The following is a 20,048-nucleotide window of genomic DNA, read 5'->3' as shown; positions in this document are numbered from 1 at the left end:
GCAATCATTAATATGTCTAAAAATATATTTAGTCTTTAAAAGAGGCCATATAAATGTCTTGCCAAACTCTATAAGAAGAGAGACTAGACATAGAAGCAAACACTGAGAACACCTATTGATACTCACATTAAAAAACACTTAGGAAGGAAGTTGATTTGCTACCAAATGGATTAGCTATTCTTACACAACTAACAAATACTTTACATCTAAGTGTCTACATTTAAAAAAATGCTGCTGTACGTTAACAAGAAGCGTGTACTATATTGTTAATATAAAAGCCAAGTCTAGAATATTTTGTAGGTTTTATCACACAGAGGCTTGCAATCCTGATGATAAGAATTCAAGCATAATGCAAATTAACTACTGTAAATTTGAGTATGTTTTATGAATAGTAATTTTGACACTTAATACATGGGAATAGATTCCCTGGCGGGAGTCATGGTCTGTCAAAAGCACTAAATTTCCTTGCTGATCTTAAGTTACCTCAAATATCAGTAAAGGGAAGAGATGATGTTAATGGAGGACTCGCAGTTGTAGCAGTATAATATTATATACTATTACAATTTAGGACTGGAAAGAACCTCAAGTAGTAGACTAATCAAGCCATTTGTCCCAAGGTAGAATAAATATACTTCTTCCTGACATCAAATATGTATAAGAGCAATTGCATTGCTGTGTCTATTTAGCTCATTACTGGAATTGATTGTTTATTGGAAAGTTTTTTCTTTATACCTCATACATTGCAGTTGAGCATATTAGTACTAGTCTTACCCACAGTGCACACAGAAGATATGAGATTTCCTTTCTTTATGTATAATTTTTTTGTAATTGTAGATCCTTGTTCTATGTCCTCTGTGCTTTCTAAACTCCAGATGAAATAACTCCAGTATGCTTCATTTAGTTTTTAAGGTAGTGGTTTCTCTGTGTCTTTTTGTCTCATTTGGATGCTCTTCAGCTGGGTAATTACTTATTTAATTTTGCACCCACACTATTTATATTGTTAAATGCATTATGCCAGCTGTGGTGTCAACAAGCACTGCTGTAAGGTTTACAAGGTTTTCTTCTGTATGCATACTTGAGAAGGAGTTCTGTGTGAGGTTTACCTCTTTGCCAAATGTACATTTTGATCAGCTACAAATCTCCACCCACAGAACCACTGATAACTGTTTTTGTCTCGGTTCCATGTGTATATTGGTGATTTTTCTTAGGTGAAAAACATTGTACTTGTTTCAGCTGAAATACATTCTGTTATTTTTTCAGATCAGTTCTCAAGTTTCTGAAGATTGCTTTGAATCGAAAACCAGGCCTCTTACACTGCAGACGTGTGATGTGTACTCCTGGTTCTGCCACCCATGCCATTAGTGAAAATACTGAATAATGCCAGGGTCAGGGCACATCCTTTCAGAATTTCACCTGATGGATCCCTCCAATTTGGGATGTGTTTTTATAAGTATTCTGTGAGCAGTTTTCTAAGCAGTATCACATGCACCCAATGGCAATTACATCTAGATCATATTTCCCTAGATTATTTATGAGGCTGACATGAGAACCAGCGACAAAACCCTTGTGAAGCCCAGATTTATGACATGTTGCTTCTTCATGTATAGGCCTACTACTCTGGGACAGAGAAACTAGATTAATATGACAAAATTGTCTCATCTTGGTCAACCTTTTTGGTGAAGGCTGATGCAAGAACAGTATCAAAGATTTTGTTCTATTATCTTCCAATACCTTTACCTCTTTATCCAATTATATGGTATCTAAGAATACACAAAGGAACTGACTTTGCAGCACAAATGAGGCATTTCTGAACTTGTTCAAAGAATGCTGGACTTCAGCAGGCATGCTACAATTCTTAAAATTGGGAGAAGATAACTGGTGACAGCAGGTAGTAAACTTAAAGAAATTCAACGTCTCCCAACTGTCAGTACCAAACACCCATGCAGTTCATCTCTAGGGAACATGCTGTGTATTCACTTTGCCAGGAATTACTGAATATCCACCATTCTCTTTCACCTCTTTATCCAAACTTGAACAATTACTGACTCAGTAGAAAAAGTAGGACATTTTGTAAATGGTAGTGGACACATTTTACTCATTTTACCAGAGTCACTTTTGACTCTGCTGTATTGAAGAAATGTACTTGCATACTGGCTTTCAAAACACATCTGTATAGTAGTCTTTTTAAGTGCCTGTCTTAATTCTCACCTTCCTGATAAAACAGGCTCAGCTTATGTGTGCATGTTTTAGAACAGTGATCTATAAAGTTTGTTCAAGAATAAACAATTAAAGGTCAGAATTGTTTTTGACCAGTTTGATTGAAATATTTTGCTGTCCTTTGAGTGATTTGGAGGGGTATTGTTCACTTCCGAATGTTCAGCTGACTCTGCAGCAAAGGAGCAAGAAAATAAGTGAGAGAGATTCTTGTGGCTTCTGAGTCTGTGGTGGAATGAAAAACAGCTCTCAACTAAGGCAAAGCAAGGACATGAATCAGGTCTTTTTGGATCTATGCCATTATCTTATAACTACAGTATGTGAAGAGCATGTTGTTTTGTGTTCTTGCCTGTAAAAGCTCTGAGAAGTTTTCATCTGTTCCATCAGGAGAGTGATGTTTGTTTTCTTTGTAACCTACAAAATTGTAGAAAAACAGAGTTTTCTTCTTTGCTTTTCTATAGTTATGTGACACACTGCAGCCTACAAAGGAGGAAGTGTTAAATAATCTTCAAAGGGAGGTTCTTCCCTGTTCAAAGAATATCTGGCTTGCCTCTGTCTCAGACAGAAGGAGTTTTCCATAACAAACAACTGCTTGAATGTATTGTACTCCTCTCTGTTGCTTTTCTTTCCTTCCTGCCTCTCTGTAAGTGGTAAGAATTTTGGTGGTGTGCGTCTGGCCTTTTTTTTTCTGTTTTTTTTTAGGGGATCAGGAAAGAAAAAAAATGTGTCAGTCTAAGACTTGGAGAGAATAATCATATGTTTATGTGAATGTTGATTCCTTAGAGTGTAGCTAGAGACAAAGGTAGGCAAAAGTCCAGTTCTTTGGGTTTAGGTCTCGTTGGCAAGTAATTGGCCAGTGAAAGAAGAGTCAAGATCTTCACCAAGTATACACCCTGTGTGTCCTCTGTTCTTACAGTTATGTGGACAATTTGTTCTGATCTTAAAATTTCAGTATCTGTGATAGTGAATTGACTGAAACTTGGAAGGGGCTGAAATGAAAAGAAACACCAATCTCACATGGTAAGTCAAGCTGCAAATGGGACAATGCAAATAACTCCAGTGTTGGGGATTCCCAGCTACTGGCAATAAATAGCCTTCTGGAGTTACTTCAAGGAAATAAAAGAAAAAAGAAATCCACTTATTCTGTAACAGAAGAATGAAAAAACCCCAAAAATTTACCTTCTCACATAGTTTTAACTCTGTTATCTGCTACTGCAATAAAAAACATTCTGTCTTAGAAGTAATGAAAAAATTATTTTCTCCTGGTGTACAAAATAAACCTGCACTCATGTAATAGCAGTCATTAAATTTAGATCTTCATTTCACACTTACCATTATGTTGTCTATTTTGATAAAAAAAAATCATACCTGCACTTAAAAGGCTGTGTATACAATTATTTTAGTTTGTTGCTGTACATGGTTTTAAAGCAGTATGAGGAAAATGAAAGAAAAGTCAAGGTCAGTATAGTTTCCTTTGCCCTTTTGTTTCAGTGGATAATGTTTCTCATTCTACCTGAAACACGCTGTTGTTGGCGCATAGCAGGATACTGTATGTCACAGTTCACTCATTAAAATGTCATCTTTCCTGTGGTTTCCAGATGTAGGGCTGTGTTCTTGAGCTCACAGCTATTGAAGCTGGGGGTTAGGAAATAGCATAAGCATCCACCACAAATTAGATTATAAAAAGGGGTACTTCTGTTTTCTTGACTCTGTAGCCCAACTCTTATTTTTGTCTGTTTCATACCTTTCCCACCAAGCTTGTCCTACAGCCATGAGGAAAGTGTTTTGTGGTCTTCTCTGGTGTGTTTTGGTTTTGTATTTTTTTAACAAAACAGGAAAAGTATTCCTTAAAATAGTTACACTTTCATTTCCAGTAATTCGTATAAATGGAAAATTAGCCTTGTGACAGAGGAAATCCAGCATAAATAAAATCTTGGAAATGACATGGCTTGAAAAACATATGCACTACGTATTAAACTGAATACCTGTTTAATTATAAGTAATTCAGCCACTGCCTTAAGCCTTGATTTTATGGATGGTAGATAGTGTTTTATAAACAAGAATAAGTCAGAAGGTATTTATTGTTTAATTGCAGCATAATTACAGTGTCTTAATAGTTGCTGCGTGTAACTGAGTTCCAGATGGCCTGTGGTGCAAGAGGTGGACCAGTTCAGAGAGAAGGTGCTAGATAAAAAAACAGACCAGAAGGTCTCCTCACTGCCTGTGGTAGAAGGTATTATGAAGGACCAGGACTGTCATATGGCCACATATAGGATCTTAGCCCCTGTCTGCTTCCTAGCCCGATTCTGGCACAGGTAGTGTATCTGACTCTTGTCTGGAGCAGGATGATGATCTTGCTTGTGAAGAATAAGTAGTAAAATATTTCTCCCACCATGTGCATTTTCATAAGTCATTTCACTCTTTATATATTAAATATTTCACTAATGCTTAAATGTAGGAAGAATACATGCATTCAGTGTACATTGAATGTTAATTCCATAGTGTGAACCTGCACAAAACACACGGCTTCTCTAGCTATACTAAACCTTTATTTGAAACAATTTTAGCCAATGGAATATTTGCAAAGAGTCCAATCTAAAGCTGCAACCAAATCCTGCCTGAGCCGAGTTTGGCTGTGGCTTTATTTGAATGTTGGATGTTTCCTACTGTTGTTCAAGATACTTTTTTGGTAACCTTATTCTCTTACTGATTTCTGACAAGTTCATCTATTTGTTTATCGTCTTCAAAGACAGAAGATGCATATTTGAAGAATTCAGTCTTGCTTGGTTCTTGATATGTAGGACCTTGTCAGGAGAGAGGGCAAGCATACCTGAAAGTTTTAGGGCAACTAAACCTTTTCATTTATTCTTTTGTACCTGAAAGAATATTGCATTTTGTAACTTGCATATATACGCATTGTACTTAAAAACACTTAGGCTCCTTCATCTCTTAAGAAAAAGGAAAATCTATCAGTCATACTTCAAAAAGGGTCTTTTGAAGAATTTATTATTCTTTTTCGTGCTACTTTATTGTTTTCATGGACACAGCTGTCCCCATTACACTAAGGTAGTTTATTTGGCCTAACCCAATGATAGCATATAGATTTTGAAATTCAGAAGTGCTCAGGCTGGAACAGTTGGCTCAGGCCACAGTGTGTTTAAACTATATATTTTATAGTATGCAGTGATTTTGCTTAAAAAAAAAAGAAAAACGCTCTGACGTAAACATTTTGCAAATCAGATTATTTCATGTTTCAGGCCAAGATGACTCAGTTGCCAGAGGCTGAAAAGGAAAAGATAGCTGAGCAAGTGGCTGACTTCAAAAAAGTCAAGAGTAAGCTTGATGCAGAGATTGAAATTTGGGACGATACCAGCAATGACATCATTGTTTTGGCCAAGAGGATGTGTGTGATTATGATGGAGATGACTGACTTCACAAGGTAATTATGCAAAAAAAAAAAAGGTCTTCAATATTTCTAAATGTTGGAGGCCACTGTCATATTGTTACAGCAGAAAATACTGAGTTTCTAATGTCAGGTGACAGCATCTTTACAAAACTGAGTGGCTAAGCTAATGTAGTTAGCTTTACCACACTAGCTAGTAGTACAGAAAAGTTGGAAGGGAAGCTTGAAGTTTTGAACTATGCTTGTCAATAATTTATATTTTTTTCTTTGTCCTCTCTCCAGTCTGTAATTCCAAGTTCTTGCACATGGAAGAAATAAAAGATTCTGACATTTTGTATTTGTTACATTAGAAGCCACTCAGACAAATAGTAGATTTCCATATTTGAGTCTCTTGTTACCTAAGCTGTTTTCTTTTACCTTCAAATGTATTACCTTGCATTCATTTTTATTTAATCTCAATGAGTGCTTTCCAAAGCTGTAGTTTTTCAAGGTTGTCTTGGTGTCTTAGTGTGTTCGTGTGTATGTATTGTCCTGAACATTTATGCAACAGTAATATATTTGACTAAAACCAAGTTAACACTAGTATGAAGATATCTCATCATTCAGAAAGAAAGTAATGGGAATGATGATGACATAAAACATTGATGTGAATGCCTCATGTTGTTAACAAAAATACTTCAGGATAACTTCAGTGAATGCCAGTGATAATCAGTGATTGCTCAGCAGAAGTTAGAACTGATGTAAAGAGTAACCATCTGAAGTAGCTTATTACAGCTTAGCTTCATTGTTTGATTATAGAGGCAGATGCATCTGCTTTTTTCTTGAGTCTTGGCAAAAGGGACCTGCAGACCCTCATTTGAAACAGTTCTTATCCTACTGAATATTCATGAGCAAGTCCTCTGCAGATAGACACTACGCTAGGCTACTGTAATTTTAAGTAACATATATTTTCCCAGCTTTCTTTAAACTTTGTATGTACTACATGACATAAGCTTACTGAAACTTGGTGATGAGCCTTGCTGCGGTGAACTATCCTATAAATCATTGTCATAGAAAACTTATACTTGACAGATGGAAAAGTCATGGAACGAGCAGAAACTACTGTTGGAAGTTTGTAGCAGCTACCAGCAACTGCTGATCTGTGGTATGAACATGATAATCAGGCCTGATTATGCAAAACTGGCTATACTGATTACTGGAATGTGTTAAAAATTATGTAAAAATACCGTATTACTTGCAGTAGTAAGCTTTTGCCCTGACAGGCAGAGGTGGAGGCAGTGCATAGCAAGGATTTGCTCTGCTGAAAGTGTAGCCCCTGTTCCCATTTGAATTGCACCAGACTTGTTGCTTGTGGGGGATAACACCTGAAGTTCCTGCTAATTTCATTCTTTGTTCACTGAAGAAATGAGAGTTTGGTAGAGGTTTCTTTCCTGACTTTGCTGAAAATGAACGGGGTTATAGTTCTTGTTTCTTTAGGGGAGCTACAGTGAGTAAGGCAAGAAGAATGAGTGTGAAATTGTTCCTATATTGCTATGGCTTCAACAGCAAAGGAATTCTGCAAAGCTGAGAAACAAACGAGGTATCAGTGGGTCTGCTGATGTTTTCTGCCTGTCTTAAGACTATAGCTGCAGCCCGACTCCTATCCTTACAAGATACCATCTTGGCTTGGCTCTGCTAGCTTCCCCAGTGGTTGACCAGAAGCCTGTACTTCTCCCTCTGGCCATATGCAGGAATGAGCAAAGCCTGGGTGATGGTTCCCTTGTGCTTTCACTTACCCTCTTCTGAATATGCAGGAGAGGTGCTTTGTCAGTTCTCTGTTCAAAGGGGCTAGCTGTTCTCAAGAGCATCTTACTGGGTTAGGACCTATCCAAAGAGAGTATCTGCATCTCCTTTGAATGCCTGCTGTGCAGAACTGTAGAGAATACAGCTTTGTTTGGTTTTCTGATACCTTAGGGATTCCCTGGAGATAGCAGGACATTTGGGTTTTTTTTTGGCTAGAAGAGGTTTAAACTTTTCACCTTGCAGAGTTCTAGGCTATAAATTATTTGGAATTGTGGGAGATACTTTAACACTTATCACATGGATACTTCCCCTGTGCAGAAGAGGACTTTGCTTAGTTAACGTTTAAGGGATTCCAATTGCTGTTCCAAAAGCTGCATATATATTTGTTTGTTAAATATTCATTGGATAGTTTGAGGATAGGAAGATGAGAATTAGGTTCCTGCTTTCCACAAAACCATCATTTCTATAGTCCACACAGTGTACCCTGTTTCCTAGCAGTTAATGACATTTCTTAGCAAGAGGTGGCAATAGACATGGATCTATATTTCTGTGCACTGAAGTCAGACCCAAATTCTGCCAATGTGTGGTGAGTGTCAGTTGGTTATGTTATGGAGAAGAGAAAACAGAATTTCAGTCTGAGGTTCAGCTTTTGAAAGGGTCTGTTTCCTTGGCAAGGATGTGATGTAAGTATTCCTCTGTTCACAATTTTTGATACTGGCCATTTTAGATGACATTATGAAGAGCGTTTTTTTCTGTGTGTAGTTCACATTTTGAATTAATTAACTCCCATTTATCTGCATGTCACACTGTCTAACAGTGCAGTGTGTGTAATGTGATGATTGCTGAAGATGTATTCAAGTGCTGTGATGTTCAGTGAGTTGCACCTAAAGTACCTTTGTAGTCTTAGATGTCTTGACATCTGAAATGCCATAGCTGTACAAGGACCATTACTGACTTGAAAACTCAGTCCAAAACTTATGCCTACTGGTTTCAGCATAGAAGCTGTTCATTTTGGGTTCGAGCTTCCACTTTTCCAGCAGTGATAGGTCTGTCCTGCCATGTTAAAAGAGTAGATTCTGTCTTGGTAATGAATGAGTTTTATTCCTTTAAATTGAGCTTTTAATTGAGCGTAATTCCTGGAAAGAATCTATATAAACATAGACCAGTCAAATAATTTAACTTGCTGCTTAGGGTTCAGTGTATGCGACGTTGTTTCATTGTATTGATGGGTGGTACCTAAATGAAAGATCAGAACCGGCATCTGAACAAGCAGACTTGTAGGGGAGTAAGAGGAGGCTAGTTTGAATTTGGCCATAGGATCTATCTGGGAAGCAGATACTGTCCACTTAATCTAGTTATAAATCTTGTCTTGTGAACCAGTTGGTTCACCCCAAACAAAAGAGAAATTACAAAGATTTGACATTAAAGAAAACACAGTTTCATGGAACAAGGAACTCTGAAGCACCTATGAACAACTACAGAGGGTACAGCCAGCATATATGACTTAAGAAATATGAGTTGTCGTAAGAAAGACTGGTTTCAATTTTTTAAGCAATTAATTCAAAGCTGTCCTCTGACTTTCAGAGTTACTGTTTTTCAAAGCTGTATTGTTACAGAATTGTTATGGACAAGTAGCTAATGAACAGGCTTGGATTCATCATCGATTCAGTGTTCCAAATGCACTCCTTTTTCCTCTCAAAAAGAATTTTTTTTTCCCTAAACTTTCTAACCTTTTTCAAATTACAGTATTGGTATGAAAACCTGGCAAGGCTTTTCAAATAACTATTTATGTATTTAGCTCACATACAGGCATGAATTGTGTTTTTAAACACATGAAAAAGTATGTGTTTAAACTACTACTATACAGTAGTCTCTATTCTCTGCCACTATTTGGAATGCACAGCAGGTGGAATTACCTGTAAAAAGAGTGGAAAAGTGAAAGAATAGGAATTTTGGTATGTATAAACATACATGTGTGCTTACATAATTTGAATTTTTCTTCTTCCTTGGGTCTTGTCACATATTTCCAGTGCAAAAGCATAAATATATACTGACTGAAAATGTGTAAGTTCAAAAAGAAGTTAGAGCTTTTAATTTTATGGGAAAAATGTATTTGATCACAAGGGTCAGTCGCATGTCAGCATTCTGCCCCTTTAGCTGTGTCTTCTGTAGAGGTAAATAGCAAGAAATTGCCTTATCTGCTGTGATAGTTTTAATAACATTGTGGTGAAAATACTCTTAATTTCTCTGCTGATTGGCTAAAAATGTACAAGAAAAATCCTGGTGTTGTGGGTTTCTATTTTCTCTAAGCTTTATGCGTAAATGGAACAGGATTTTTTTTTCCCATTGCCACAGCATATTTGTAGTTAAGGTGGTATTTACCGTTGAACAGACACAAATTCCTTTTTGCTCATACAAAGGAATGTGTGTCTAATTCAAGCAGTGCTTAGGATAAGAACACTGCATATTGGGACAGTAGCAATAGGAAAGATGCTACCATGTCCTCAGATGAGATTCAGACATACAAGGCAGAGCTTGCTGCCATGTTGGAGGTGATTTTAGAGATAAGCCAGGGGGAGACCAGCTCTGGTAACTGACTCCTGCTGTGCTGTTTCACAGCATGTCCTAATGGCACACAGTCCATGGATTCAGGATTCACAGTATTTGGTTGAAGTCTCTAGGACAATCACATTCAGTTTTCTGTGGGATAAACAGTAAATGAGAGTCTCTGGGCTTTTACCCTAACCCATTTTGTAGGTTTGTTCAGATTCCAAATGGGGCCATATGAACAATTTCTTAAAAAAAAAGAAAAAAAAAGAAATATGCAGCTCTTAGCAAACTGAAAATCTTATATTTGTTTCTAAAATGGCACAATATCAGACTTACAGAAAAAACAGTAAAAATAGCAAAACAAATTAACAATGCTTGCAAAAATAAATCTAGAAGTGTCATTCCCCAAAAGCTGCTCCCCCCCCATCCTTATAGTAAGCCTAAATATAATTCTGCTTATACCTCTAGTACTTCCAAGGACTGCAGCTTAGCCTAAACTTTTCTCTGTAGTACTCTTGGTTAATACCAAGTGCATCTGCCTGGTCTAGCAAGTCTCCTCACCTGCTAGCAGTCACAGCCTTCAGCCTTAATTCATCTGCTTTCCCTAGTCTTTTAGTCTTTGCTTGGGAAAGCAAGAGAGGAGACCTGAAAGAATATGGGAAATCAAGATGGCAGTTCTGTCATTACTGGGATTTGAAGAGAACATGGGACAAAAAGGTGAGGATGGAAGAGGCGAGAAGAATGATTCTATTCCTATCAAGTTTATCCATGAAGATTTGTACCATCACTCACTATTTGATTTACCTTTCCTGGTGTCCATTTCCACTTCAGTTACCCATAATCCTCCTAGTTTCCCTTCAGAGCCAGATGCTTCTGAAATACTACGGAGCTTTTCCATTGCACCCTAAAACTCACTGACTTCCTTGCCTTTTTCTAGACTGTCCTAGCCCTCAGATTTCTGTCAGTTCCATCCAGCTTCTCTCATCCATATGGAAATCGCTCACATGGTCCTGACCCTCCTACTCACTCCTCTCCCTGGTCACCAACCCAGTTTGTCATTGCCACAGAAAGTAATGGTAACATTGTTATTAAAAACCCTGAATTGACTAAGTGCCATTACATATGCAGTTCAACTTCAGATATGTGTAAAATTTTCCCCTTTCCCTCCCTGCATTGCTCATACCAGAGAATTCGTAAGTCAGCACTATTTCATTAAGCAGTCTGGGATGCTTTTGAGAGTCCATAGCTACACTTATGTTTGCATCATAAGATGCAAATGAGAACAAGCAACTTTCACTTTAAAAACTAATTTCATCAAAAATCACCCAAAGATTGAAGGTTATAAACTTTTTGTCAACAGTGGTGTTGTCCAGCTGAGCCATCAGAAAGGACAGAGTTACTTTAGACAGAATTACTTTGGTCAAAGTAGGTGAATCCTCCTTGGGATAATATCTAAGAGCAACTTTTAATAGAGTTAATTATATTAAAATGTTCTTTAAGATAAATTTATTTCTAAAGCAAGTATAGTTTTATCGTATTTTTATTTTATCATATATGCTTTGATAGACAGAACCACCAGGATTTACTTGTTATGACGTAGTGTAGATTAAGCAGATAAATTTTACTGTTAAAATAAGCAGCAGAATTGCATTAGTTACAGTAGTGTAAATGTTATTTAAGATTTTGCAGTACTTGCAGGATACTGATTGTCCTGCCAGAACTACATGTAATAGCCTCAGGCAGTTGTTACCCTCAAGTAGAAACATAGTCTCTCAGATTTGTGATGAATTGTTGAGATGTGTCAAGTGAAATTGTACCCTGTAACACAGAATCAGCTGATACTGCTCATTCTTCCTGAATGTCACAGAGCTTCTAAAATTCAACTTTCACAAATAACTGAGGAATTTGAAGGCAAAAATTCTTTATCTATCTTCCTGCCCATCTCAAAAGGTATAGACTGAGTCTGGCATGGTACTACTGTGTCTTTATTAATGATATTTTATAGAATACAGTAGTGCATGTTATACTTATATGAATGTTCTTTTACAACTTTTGTATTAAAAATAGTTTCAACTGATTCCTAAATACATAGACCCGCAAATATTTAATTAGAAATGGCAATCACTACTATGGTGGCCTCAGTATAATTCTAAAAGGTAAGCCCTAAATGTTCATCCTCTGATAGTAAAATTTCTAAAATATATATATACACAAATATAGTAGGTTTTTTTATACAACCATATATTTCAAAGTGTAAAACTTGTGGAATGAAGTCAGAACCAAAAGAGAAACCTTTTAAACAAACAAAAAAAAAGTTTGGCTTCATTACTCAAAGTATTAATCAAAGTATTTAGATAGCCAATTTCCCTGCAAGTTAAGTGGATTTTTACCTGCTATAGTATGCATAATTAATGTTAATAGTACTATTATTAAACAAACATGGTATATCATGGATGTATGGTATCTTTTTGATGTTTTTGTTAGGAATTACAAAGTCAGAGTTTACTTTTAGACAGTGACAAAAACAGGTTCTAAATATATAAACAATACGCAGCTAAAGAGAAGTTAGGTGATAAATGTAACAAATACAATGTTAAGATGCTTGCTATTTTGCATATTAATGAAGCATATTAAATACTCATAGACCAATGCAGTGAACAGCTAATGACCAAAATAATGAGCATAACATTGCTTTCTTTCCTCTGCAATATTACTGTGAAAGATACAGCTAAATGCCGTACAACTACCTTTAGTAAACAATTTTTTGCTATTGCTCATAACTGGACTAGAGATACTAAAGGGAATGGATAAACTAAAGTTCCATGTGAACATCAAAGTAGGAGCATGGTCAGTACATATGCATGCCTATATGCATTGACTTTGTTTTAAATCTGCATTTTTGCAGCCTCCTTTTTCTTTTGCATGATCTCTGTTGTTCCTTTAATCACAACCTTTTTACACACTTCTATTCTCATCTCTGCTGCATCAAACCACTTGCCTTTACTGTCAGAAGCTTTAAGCACACATCTTTTCTTTCATCTCTTACTCAGTATTGCTGCTGTCTCCAGTCAGCTTATAACATTTGTAATACCACCCTATTCCTTTAACACCTACTAGGTTTCTTTTTTTCAAACAGGTGCTTTCAGTGCTGTACTGTGAAAGCTCATTATTCTCCTTTACATCACAAAAACACTCCACGTTGAGAAATGGATGCTGACAGGCATGTTAGTTTGCGGGGGTCACTTGCTATCCAGCAGTCCAGTCTCATCTCATTGCTTATGAGTTTTCTTCCTACCAACACCAGAAAAAAAAAATGAGGCTAAAAGGCACCTTTGAAGATCATCTAGTCCACCCTCTTCAAAGCAGACTGATTGCTATATTAGATCAACTTGCTTAGGGTGTGGTCCATTAAAGCTTGGAAAATTCCTAGGATTGGAGATTCCAGTATGTCAGACCTCTCTGGTCAACCTGTAAGTGTTTAACAGTAAAGAATTCTTCCATCTTCATGTAACAGGAATTTTCTAGCTCCACTTTGTGTCCCATGCACCTTATTTTTTTACTGTGCATCTCTGAGGAAGAAGTCAGTGGCCCCTACTCTTCCTTTTCGGTTAGTAGAAGAACGCAGATTAGACCCTCCTTTGCCTTCTTTTCTTGAGGCTTTAAAGCTTTGTTTCCTCCGCCTCTGCTCTATACATCATGTGCTCCAGCCCCAAACCTCTGGACTCTTCTCCATTTGTCATTGTCTCTGTAGTGCTGAGGGTCCAGTATTGGACAGAAGATTCAAGTTGCAGCCTTGCAATGGCCAAGTATAGGGCTATCACTTCTCTCAGCCTCTTGGCTATGTTTTTAGTAACGCCACCTGTGATATGGTTTGCCTTCACTGTGCAAGGGCACACTGCTGCCTTATGTTAGGTCATTTTATGCAAAGTTATTACCTAACTGGTTAGTTCTGCCTCTGCGCTGGTGTGTGGAGCTGTTCCATTCCAGGTACAGGAACATGTCTTTTATTTTGTTGAACTTTAAAAGACTCTTCAGCTCATTCTTCCAGCTTGCTGAAGTCCTTAATGGCAGCCCATCCATTCAAGTATAAAAAACTACCTCCAGTTGGTATCACCTGCAGACTTCTGACAGTGTGTTCTGTCCCATCTTCCAGGTCATTGATGGAGCTGTTAAACTGCATTGGCCCCACTATCACCCACTGAAGAATATGACTCCTCAGTTAAACTTTGAACCACTGACCATTACACTGTTGAGACCAACAATCCAGCCAGCCTGCTCTGTAGTTAACCTGCTCTGTAGTCCACCTATCTAGCCATGTCTCTCCAGCTTGCATGCAAGGATAGTGTAGGAGTCCCAAAAGCTTTGTTAAGATGATCAGCATCCACTGCTGTCCCCACATCCACAGAACTAACTGTTTCATCACAGAAGGCAGTTTGTTTGGTAGACCCACAATTTGCCCTTTGCCCTTCCTAATCATATTCCTGTCCTCAAAATGCCTTCCATGAGGACGTGCTCCATAATTTCCCCTGGGACTGAGGCTTATCTTAGCGTGTAGGTCTGCAGATGCTCCTAACTTTTTGAAGATTAATTTGAAGACCAGCTTGGAGCTGTCTGTTGTTTCTTCTTCTATGTTAGTGTGCAAGTTCTTTGGCGGCAGGTGCCTAGCATGTGCTCTAGTGGGTCCAGGACATCTTCAGGTTCATGGTAGTAATTACTGTGATATCTGATGAGTAGCTTCTGCTTTTTTGAACATGTAATCACATATTATTGTCACTGTTCCTTCCCAGTCTTTCAAGTTCATTGTAAAATTTTAAGTTACAAATGTGTTACTGGAAACTGAAAGCTTCTAGAATACAGCAGGTACTTGAGTTCCACCCATGAATGCTATTAACTTTCAAATTATTCAGTTAACATATGATATAATTTGCCTGGTAACTCTTTAGTTACTAAACTTCTGCATAGGCAGTTGCTTACAAATACTGATCTACTTGTGAAGCTGCCAGTTCTGGAAAGAAAGCAAGCTGATCTTTGAGTTTCAGTGTAAGGCTTTAATGGAAGAGATTGGTTTGGGGTAAGCTAATTCCACAAAATTTGTAGGAACTTTTTTACTACTGAATCACCATTGGATCTGTGTGAGCTGAGGTTTTCTCCACTGTATGGGCAGGATAGACTTCTGAGTCCCTGAAATTGTTCACGGGGAGCGCAGTCGTACTGGGAAGGTGCAAGCTCTTCAGCAAATGGTCAGGAGAGAACAATGTTGTGTAGTATTTTTGCCTTCTCTTAGTGACCAAACTACATTGTGGATATCTGTCTATACTACAAGCCTGTGTAATGGTTTCACTCTTGTTCTAATTGCCTCTTTCCTTGAAAGTGTGTGGCATACAGTTTGGTCTTTTATTTAAGAACTTTTTTGAAAAAGACACTTTCTTTGTGTTTGTGCAACTTTTCATTTCTTTGGTTCAAAATTGAAAGCAAACATAATGCTTCTTATTGTTGAGCTTAATAGTTACCCTTAGACGTTTGATAGAATAGTGTGGGGGGGAAAATTAGCTTGACAATTGACCTTTCCAATTTCAACTTTTTATATTGGCAATGCTTGCAAAGCATTTTTTAAAATTCTTTAGTTTTCCTGTAAAGAAAACCAGGTGTTGATATAAATAGAAGGACTCAGAAATGGAGCCTTTTTCACCTAGACATGAAGATTTTTAAAAGTAATGTTTTAATTGATGGGAAAAAAATGTCACTTGCCAGTTGGAATAGAAAATAATTCCTAAATTCCATACATACCAGCAGAAATTCAGACACATTCTCTCACAAAGAAAGTTCTACTAGGCATCAGGTTAAAAGTCTATGTAAAACGTAAAGATTCTGGTGATGGTTTGCTTTTGTGATGTTTTTAGTTGACTCACTGCTGGACTGTGGAAAGCAGTTTCTGAATAACTTCTTAATGCCTTGTTGTCATGGACGCTGTGTAGATTAATTTCTCTGATTAGAGCAATTACATGCTCCACATCATAAAAGAATTTTATAAATTTAGGACCAAGACAGTGTGTTCCATTTTAAACAGTGAGTCTCTACCGTTTCTGTATAAATCCTTTGTTTGTGCTGACATGTTAGTTATACCTCATGTGTGGGTAAACAAATTGTATACATAGGACAAAACAATATACTAACACGAGCACAGAAATATTTTCAGACCTCCCTACCTCAATATTTAAGTGTAAATAATATTCCCTTGGAAACAATGGGTCCTGGAGAAATCAGATGAATAACAGTTGTTGCTACTTCACTATTTTTCCTCTATTCCTCTGCAAGATTTCAGTGAATTTTTAGCAGTCTTACAAATAGTCTTAACAGTTATTTCAGGGTACCTAGTACTTCTTGATAACAGTACTATAATCCTTAGCATAAAAGTTGAGGCAAAAAAGTGAATGGATAAAGAGATGTTTTTGGTTGGGCAAGGAGGTTAATGAGGACCTGATGTACATAGCCAGAGACAACTTAATAAAATAGGGACATATTCAAATATAGCAAAATTGTGACTAAGACAGATAAACTGATTTATATACTCATTGGTAGTATATAGTCCCTATACAGGACTAGAAGCAAGTCACCTACAAAGTCAGAGTATACATTACAGCAAATACAAGTCGTCATTAAAATAGGATTGTATCTCTTGTGCCAGAAAGAGCCATCTTTTGCCTTGCATCTTTAGGGACCTCTATACTACAGAGGACAAAGTGAGTTCAGGACTCCCAAGTATTAGCTCCTGGCAACAGAGACGTAAGGGGTGTAAAGCAAGAGGGGTTCAGGCAGTAATTTAACAGCTCCCAGGCAACTTTTTGCAGGCAGCTGGGAAGCCTGTGGCAGGACAGTCTCCTTTTCATGTGGCAGACCAAGTCAAAACTGTACCTGTATGAGCAGCCTTAGGCCCAGTGTAAAGCCAAAAGCAGTACTGCCTCACAGCAGTATTGATCATGCTCTGCAGATGTTCGCCATTTAGCAGGGATGGGCAGAGGGTGACAGCTCCCTAGCAAGGGGAAGCTGAGCACCCCTGAGGTAACAGCTGCCTGCTCAGCTGCAGACTTCTGCAGGGTCAGCCAGCATCACCACTCTGGGGCTTCTCATCTTCCATCCATGGTCATCTTCCTCCATGTCCTTGAGGCAGCAGGCGTGAGATCAGGGAGCCACAGTGGCCAGCTGTTCCCTAAGGGAGACAAGCTGGGATCTAAGGGTAATCCTAGCATGGGCAGAGCTTGGGCTGAGCACAGCTTAGCCTGACAGCATCGATGTAGTGAGGAGCACTGGGTGCTGGTAACAAGATCCCTCAGTGGTCCCAGACAAAGTAAGCAGCAAAGCAAGCTGTATGGTCCATCCAGGAGCAAAAGGAGAAGCAGCCAAAGCCAAACTCCAGCATGTGCGTGAGGGGACCATCCAGGAGACAAGCTACTGGCAGGGCAGATCCAAAGTCCATCCAGAGGGTCGGGCTAGAGGCAGGGCAGGAGAGAGGTGTAGCTGTGATTCAGGGCTGAGGACGGTATGTGTGCTGGGCAAAGCTTAAGTGGACCTCTTGGGCCAATGTGCAGAGGCTGTGGGGAGGAGGCTTCAGGGGAGGCTGCTCAGGACCATTAAGGCTTAATGGTGCACTCAGGCCCATGACAGCTGGAGTAGAGGAAAGCTGTTTCTTCCCTGTCCCTTTTCCTGGTCTATTCTGATGGCTTAGGCCCACCCAGAAGGCGAAGCCAAGAAGAAAGTGTCCAAACGGGACATGAGGTCATGATCAGTGACATATTACAATTTGCTGTTCTTTTGATAATATTCAGGGAAGTGACAGTTTTTGCAGCGTTCTCCCACAGGCACATCGTTGAGCCTGCCTTTTGAACTTTAGGTGCTTGATGCAAGACAAGTTTTTCTATTTGCTCAGACTGTTGTTCGCTAAGAATGCACAGCAATGTCTCCTAAAGAAATGAAGTAGTCACTGAAAAGGCAAAGCACCTCTCCCAACTTTTTTCCCCTTTAAAATACAGGCCTATTTTTATGGAATTTGCTATATTTTGTACATGCTGTATATTTTTTGCTACAACACCATATGTTCAGGTTCCTCCTGAATTAATTAGCAGAAATTAGAAGCTTAAACCTTTGGAGGGTTTCCAAGAAATAAAGACTGGAAACTTTTGCAGTTATCAGCCCCTTCATTGGAAGTGTAGGCACATCAGTGAATTTATTATGACCAGAAAATACACATAAAATATGTTTTGTTTTGGGGTTTTTTTTGCTATGAATTTAATGCTGATCCAACTGAAACTTTTGCTTGCTTTTACAAGAGATCTGTCACATTCAGTGTGATATACACCTGCATTTCCCTTGACTGTTGATTGTCCTAGGTAAAAAAGAAAATGCATTTATGGTAGTTACTGCACTGTTGACCTGGCAGGTGTTTGTGAAATACAAGACTAGAGTTTAATTCTCCAGGCAGAGTTTGTGAACTTCATAATAGAGATAGTACCCAATGTGGGTACATAAAAATGAGTAGCAACTGTTAAAAGAAAGAAGGCAAACAGTAATTGCAGACAGTGAAGTAGAAAGGAAACAGATCAGTGGGCTATTATTTTATAAAGCGAAAGGGAGTGCTTTTGATGCTGTGTAGACTTTGCAGTGCTGGTCACCACAATTTGCAGATACACTTCAGAGGTTTGCTCATGATTACCAGGATGAGATGAATCTAGTAAAGAGTTATCATTTTCTGAGCTGCTGTTTTGATCTTAGTGAGGAGGCAAGTGGGCAGTCTGGAGAAAGGAGAATGAGGAAGGCTTGTAGTCAGGGACTTCTCTGCCACCTTGTTCCCTCTTCTTTACCCTTAGAAGCCACAGTATGAACTTTGTATTTCAGGGCTTCTCTATTGGAATGTAAAACATGAAAAAAATTGAGGCCATAAGTCATGTTTTCAAAAGCAAAGAGATTTTGTAGTATTTGTACAAGGATCAGTTACTTTAACCAAATTATCTTCTTTTACATTCACATGTACAGTAAATCATAAACACTGGAGAAATTAGGCTTTGGCTTTTTGTGTTCCGGACATACCCCATATCTTTTAACATGTAGATGAGGTGAAGGCACAGCACACAGTAAAAAGCAGGTTTTATGGGGGTACCCAGCCATATCCAAATCAGCTAGAGGCTCTCCAAATTGTGTCTGGCTTTGTCGTTTGATATATTGAAAGTACATTATAGGGTGGGGAGAGGAAGTATGGTTAGAATTTTGTTTTCAGTATATGATTTCAGTCTTTCCTAAAGGATTATTTTACTGTTATTTTCCCCTCATCCCTAAACTGGGTTACAGACCCTTTGTTTGACAGTACAGTAGCACTTGTTATAGTCACTCTCCTCTCTGCGGATGAAGCCATGGTTATTTCAGAGAGATAAAGACTTTCATCTTCATAAAATCAATTCACCTGTATTGTTTTTCCTCCCCCTGTTCACTCTACCAAATGTCTGACTTCCTTCTGATTAATCCGCAAGGAATAATTCCAGTTGGACCTTTGGTTTCTTTATAGCCAAGAGTCAAGCTGGGATGGAGTTGCCATCTAATAAAATATAACGGCTCCCAGAAGCTGCAGGGCTACAGGGAACCTTACTGTATTTTCTATATGATTAATTATATTTAGTATCCTTTTAGTTTAGTTTTCCTTTTTCAATATGCATACTTCTGAGAAAAACTGTTTACAAATGCTCACCTTGGCACCATGGCGAACAGAAACGGTGCTGAATTTTTAGTGGTGTTTTCTGCTAAAAATACGACTGGAGTCTGTTCCAACCTTTTTGAATTCAACCAGGACCTTTCAGGGTTCACACAGCCTGACAGTGGTTTTCTCACTTTTTTTCTTCAACACTATGTAACATTTTTTTAACAAACATTTTTTTATTCAGTGCTTTTGATGGCTGCTGTTTTGGTACCCTTGGGGATTGAACTCCACGTTTGAACTTAATATGGCAGTGGTAGTGGTATTCAGCTTCTCTTAGTATGCCTCAGACCTGATGTAATACTGTTGTTAATAAAGGTTAGCAAATAGTTTTGCCTCTCCATCCTACTGCATTCTTGA

At 38.2% G+C, this 20,048-nt stretch overlaps 1 protein-coding gene across 3 annotated transcripts in view; it reads left to right on the top strand.

Moving 5' to 3' along the window:
• Positions 1-20,048, top strand: part of CTNNA3 (catenin alpha 3) — a 500,914-nt gene that overhangs the window by 437,178 nt on the left and 43,688 nt on the right. For all 3 annotated transcript variants that reach the window (XM_005235159.3, XM_027783430.2, XM_027783431.2), the window contains one exon: positions 5,472-5,653. In XM_005235159.3, the coding sequence (XP_005235216.1) occupies positions 5,472-5,653 (182 nt within the window). The remainder of the gene's footprint in view (positions 1-5,471; positions 5,654-20,048) is intronic.

The sequence above is a fragment of the Falco peregrinus genome, chromosome 1, assembly GCF_023634155.1.
Source record: "Falco peregrinus isolate bFalPer1 chromosome 1, bFalPer1.pri, whole genome shotgun sequence".
Lineage (NCBI taxonomy): Eukaryota > Metazoa > Chordata > Aves > Falconiformes > Falconidae > Falco > Falco peregrinus.
Note: the sequence above shows the minus strand (reverse complement) of the source record. Positions and strands in the feature narration are given on the sequence as shown.